At 35.9% G+C, this 5,796-nt stretch overlaps 1 protein-coding gene across 2 annotated transcripts in view; it reads left to right on the top strand.

Annotated features, from left to right (window-relative positions):
* The first annotated feature begins 577 nt into the window (after positions 1-577).
* The window catches only part of TBC1D7 (TBC1 domain family, member 7), an 18,969-nt gene continuing 13,750 nt past the window's right edge, over positions 578-5,796 (top strand). Inside the window, exons 1-3 of one of the 2 annotated variants that reach the window (XM_009582728.1) lie at positions 578-776; positions 1,241-1,361; positions 2,061-2,141. In XM_009582728.1, the coding sequence (XP_009581023.1) occupies positions 1,250-1,361; positions 2,061-2,141 (193 nt within the window). In that variant the 5' untranslated portion in view covers positions 578-776; positions 1,241-1,249. Of the gene's footprint in view, positions 777-1,240; positions 1,362-2,060; positions 2,142-5,796 lie in introns of those variants that run through there. The other variant, XM_009582729.1, reaches the window with a different exon arrangement.

Consider the following 5,796-nt stretch of genomic DNA (forward strand, 5'->3'; position numbering starts at 1 on the left):
CATCATAGTCATTTTCATAAGGACAGTGCACAACTGGAATGTCTTGCAAGCAATATAAATATTTTTTTCTCTGGTTTTGAGATAGGTCAAATACTATCTCAGAAAACATTAATTAAGTCCTTTGCTGGTTTATGTTTTTCTGTCTGATCTTGGTCCTGATCCTACAAAGCACTAAAAATTGACTTAATTTGAAACGCAAACAGGCCTAGTGGATATACAAATTCAAATATGTGCATTCTTTGCAGAATTGTGGCCTTGGTTTACATCTGCAAATGCTTTGCTCCTGATGTGTGCTTTGTTTCAGCAAGGAAAAGAAGAATTTAACCAGGAAAGCTTTTCAATGCATCCTTCGCCCATTGCTCCTCGCTCAAATTATTTTTCTCCAAATTTTGCTGCTGTCACTGGGCATAAAAGTTAAGATTGTTTTTAGTCCTTTGAGTTACAAAACAGAACTCATTTGCAAGCCTGCAGAGGAGAGAGAATTGATATTTAGAAGGTTGAACTGAACTGAAATGTCAGTTACATTTGTTATGAAACACAGAGTACTCACTGAAATTTACCATTGTTTCCAGCATAGGGATGAGACACTTATTTCTTTTTGGTACTGGAGTAACAAGCTCAAGACTGTGGCTGTTGCAGCATCTGATAACAACGTGAACATTTAATTCAAATCTGCAACTTAACAACAAACTACATACCTAGCCTTATTCTTTCCTGTCACCCCTGTGCTGCTGAGGGCAACACTGGAATGCCCTTGCTGCTGGTTACCTTGTCTGGTGAGTGTGAAACCTGATGATTTTACTTATCTGGGTAACAGTTGTACTTCATTAGGGTTTCTGTAGCCAAAATTTGGTCAGACTCTTAACTGTATTTTTTATATTGGTTTTGAAATACACAGTATCACATAGAAGACTAAGTGTCTCTCCAGCATTTTTTTTTTTTTTGAAACTTTTTGAAAATTAGTGTAACTTATTACAGGAATAAAAAAAAAAATTAAAAATCCCTGTGTTTTGTTTGGAAATTGGATATCTTTAGACATTGTTTAGATTCAATTATTTTTATGATTGTCTATGTTAGCATATGATGAAAAAAATCTTGGAAGATTTTCGTATTCTGTAGGGTTTATTAGTACTGTAGAGACATAAGCAGTCAACTTTTATCAGTGTGCGAAAGTACTTGACCTTAACATAACAGGACTGTATTCTTGTAAGTCTTAAGAGAATTACTGTTTCTCCAAAAGGATTCAATCATGGCTGACGACTCTCAGAGAAACTTTCGCTCAGTGTATTACGAAAAAGTGGGATTTCGTGGAGTTGAAGAAAAGAAGTCACTGGAAATTCTGTTAAAAGATGACCGGTTGGGCAAGTTGATTTCACTGTTCGCTCTATTACTTTGGTGATTTGGGCCTGGGGAGGGAATAATAGAAAATGTTTAGCTGCTGTGCTTAGTACTCATAGTTTTGCATCTTTTACCACTAATCTTTCAGCAGTCCTTTGAGTTTCAAAGGTCTGAAAATTTGATTTTTAAAACTATTTAAGATTTGTGTGCTTGCTTGTTTCTTTTTTTTCTTCTCTCATTCTCTATGCCCAAGAAACAAAGATTTTAATGAAAGCAATTTTAATCTCAAAATGTATCATCTTGTGCTGTTAATTCTATCTAACCTCAAAACACTGAAGCTTTTGTTATTGCTGTTGGTCCCTGAGGAGTGCCAATCTCTAACAGAATAGAAAGATAAATGTTGTCCCTTTAATAAAGCCCTTAATTGTTTTGACATAGCAACACGATTTACGAAATGACTATAAAAATGGTACAACCTAGTGAAACCTAGGGTAATTTTATTGTAAACCAAGCCAATGTATATATTTTTCAAAATTGTTGCAGTTTATAGGGCACATTCTCTTCTCAGTTGAAGTGGTGAAAGCATTTGTTGATAGTATTTGATGAAAGCGGGGATTTTGATCTGCAGCTAAGGATTTGTCATTCTTAGGTACGTCAGAGACTCAAACCTATTTATAATTATATTTAAATTTACCTTAATTTTTTTTTTCTCTTCTCTACAGATATTGAGAAGCTTTGCACATTTAGTCAGAGGTTTCCGCTCCCATCCATGTATCGTATACTGGTGTGGAAAGTGCTTTTAGGTATGAAATATAACACCTGTGATCCTCTGCAGAAATGAGTGTGTAGAAAGCTGTATTTTTCCTGTTTTGTTTTTTTCTTTAGAGAGTTAATGACATGGATTATTCTGTACTACCTTACCTATTGGTATATATTTAGCCTACTTTTGTATTCACCTAGGATGCACAATGGCAGTTACAAAACAATATTCTATGCATAGTTTTTGAGAACTTTTGCTGAAGTGTACCCAAAAGATTATATTTCTATATTTAACTTTGTAGCACTATCCAAGTAAATTTATAAAATGGATTTGAAAGGTGGATTATAATAAGTCACTGATACCTGATAAGATATTCAGTTCTGTTCGTAAAATAACAGACAATTAAGTTGAAGTAAAGCTGTGATTAAACTTAAAAAAACTGGGCAAGGTATGGAATGGATGTTTATTCTAAAGAGAAGCTTTGTGTTCTATAAAATCTTGGCTTTTTCTGGTTTTGCTTCTGGCTTTAAATTGTATTTTCCATTGAAGAAGTTATGAGGCCAGAGACAAATTATGGTATCACCAGAAATCATAAAAACCCCATAAATAGATTCTGTTTTCCTTGAAGTGCGTTATTCAGATGACTAATTCAAAAGTACTAATGACTTTGCAGTAACTGGTCAAGTGTGTTGGGTTTACTAGATGTGAGGTCACGTCACTTGGAGGCAGGAGGGGTTGTGGAAGATTCAGGGGTTCTGACCCTTACAAGGTATCTGGAGAGTTTTCCTTAGAGTTGCTGCATGTAGAGAAACACTGCCAGATTGAGTGTGGATGTGCATCGTCTGACTGAATCCTGGAAGAGATGTGATTTACCATACTGTTGGTGGTGGAACATTGTGCCACTTTTGAAAAGCTTGAGTGTGGCTTCCATGCTCAGTCTTGTATTGCCAGGGCTGTGCTGTCAGGAATATCTGAAATGTTGTTTCATCAGGGAGAGACCAGTAGCATCAGTCCACAAGTTGGCTTGGAAGCTGCTGTCTTTTGCTGTCTGTGAACTGTCCTGCTGCTTCTTTGTCCTTTGGCTCTCCAGAATACGTGATACAGATCCCATATATATCTCTTATATGAAGATTTTGGCATGTGATTCAGAGACAGGAAGATTGGCGACTTCTACCTCAGAATGAGTATTTTACAGAACAGTTTTTTTCTGGTTTAGGATGTTTATTTATCTTAGGCTGTGCCATGATCTTGAACAATGTTCAGGTAAACGTCTTCTGTTGCCCTTCTTGGTCTCCATATTCCACTACAGTGTCTGGAGTTTGAAATAATGTGTTAGGAAGTTTTAGCTGAGTTCTAAAAAATGTTTTAAATTTTTTTCTTCTTTTTTTTCCCCTCCAGTTTTCTGCAGTTTAAAAATTGTGGCTTCATATTCCTGATTATTTGGATTTGTAAGCCTTTTTTTGGGAGAGGTAGTAAATGAACGGTGTGCAGAAGGTGCAACATCTAATTATAAAACTTGAAGTTCTTGGCATTGATCATTGAACTAACAGAGTAATCCTACTTGATAAAAGCCTCTGCTGTTAGAGTACTAATTTTAGGATGAAAAAGATTCTTGTACCCTGGGCCCTAGTGAAGTAGTTGGCATCCTTTAAGGTATTAGTAGTAGGAAATACAGTGTAGGAGGTTTGGACTAGTGATGCAGTACAAGATCCTTCCGCCAAAATTATAATAGCAAAATACAGTCTCTTGGCAAACTTGCAGAGCCAGCGGTCTATCTTTGACTGTTTTAGATAGGATGATTTGTGAATCATATGAGAACACAAAACACCTTTTCAGTTAACTGTATGGAAAATTATATTGATTTTTTAAAGGATTTTGTATTTTAAACCCAGAATGATTTATTTCAATATTGCATACTGTCATTCTGTATACTCCTTGAGTGAACAGAGGTACAAGGACTTTTCTTATGCTGCATCGCAGTGTTAACACTCGTTAGAAAAGCTGGTATTCAGAAGGGCAATGCAAAACAACTCTCCCTAAATGACTGGAACAACAGCCCAGTCCATTTCTGGTGGGAGGTGTTACATCTCCTCTAAATAACGTTAGTAATTTAACAAAAGAGCTTCTATCCTGTCAGCAAAACTGTCTCAGACACATACCAAGGCTCGATGCTGTCCAGGTTACACGGTATGTCAGCGATGTCTCTGTTAACTTCCTGTTCAGGTATGACTCATGATGGTTTCTAGACATCCCTGTGTTGCTTAAGCTTCTTTTCTGTCTGCCTAAGGTAGTCTTCTGTGCTTGAGGAAAGCAGTTGGCAGTATGTACGTACAAAGTCATCATATTGACTCTGTTTTTGCATAACATGAAAAATGTCTTGCTCTGTCCCAGCTTTTGAAATGCAGACAGGTTTGTAGTTGGAAAATAAAAGATAATTTTCTGTCTGATGTGCTTGTTACTAAAACTCAGCCATTTTGTGGTTTAACACGTGGCAGGAATATTTTTTTCTTTAAATGAGAGATAAAAGCAGCAGGTAGCCTGTTTCAGAACTGATTTTTGAAGAATACTTTGTTCTCATGGGTTTCTACAACAGGAAGAGTTCTGCTCCACTAGTGATACGGAAGTGGCATTTTTTTGCTTTGGTGTATGTAAGATCTTATTTCTGTTGAAGCCTGTGACAGTTCTGTTGTGAACATCAGTGCATGGCAAGATTGAGTCTTGAATGAGGGGAAGGATCAAGTGAAATGTTGAGCATCTCTTCTCGAGATTGTAACAGTTTAATTTTCTCTGCCTCTCTACCTAGATACTTTTTTACCCTTTTTTATTTTTCCTCCTAGGAAACTAGGAAAAATATTTGCGTTGTGCTAAGAAAGTAAAAAACGTTACCTTGCAAAGTGTTTGGGTGGTATTCTTAAGTTTTAATCTGTAACTGATTCGACCTATGTGATTGATTTTGCTTCTGAATGTTGTTTTAGAAAGGATTAATCTATGATACAGCAAGTAAAGAATTTTCCAGCAGAGATTTAACAGTAAATTAAATAATACTGGAATGTACAGTATCTTTGCATTAGTTAATTGCATGTATATATTCTCTGGTCATCTCAGACAAAGTGTAGAATTTGAGAACATGAACAGCTAAGGTATATAAAAACCATTGTGTATCCACTTTGTTTTCAAAATAAATGGAAGCTGGGCACAAATACGCAACTAGTACTGTATTAAAAACTACAGGTAGGTATAAACAAGTAACAAGTAAGATTCACAATTTAAAAATAAAGAAAGGTTGTTGGAGAGGGAGAATAAACCAATTAAATTATTTTTCATCTATCCCAACAATGACATTTCTTATTGGCGCACTGATGTGGTGTACAAAAGAGTTAGCATTCATTTGCTGAAAACCTTGTAGAACAGCTTGAAAAACAAGGTCTAAGGGTAGATTTTGCCTATGCTCAGTTAACATACGAAATTTGTTTTTATAAATATAATGCTAAAGTGCTTTGTTGGTCCGTTGACTTCCAGTTTTGTAGAATTTTCTCCCTGTATTCTTTGACCAGGTTTATAAATAAACTGCAGTGCCAGGTCCTACATTTGTGTAGGCTGGAGTTGTAGAAGAAATTGAATTTAGGCAGATCTCTTGGAAAGAGAGTTTGAGTGTTTGAGTGCTCTGTTTTTTCTCTTTATGGTTGCTTATCTTTTTT

Source organism: Fulmarus glacialis, unplaced genomic scaffold, assembly GCF_000690835.1.
Source record: "Fulmarus glacialis isolate BGI_N327 unplaced genomic scaffold, ASM69083v1 scaffold6138, whole genome shotgun sequence".
NCBI classification, from domain to species: Eukaryota; Metazoa; Chordata; class Aves; order Procellariiformes; family Procellariidae; genus Fulmarus; species Fulmarus glacialis.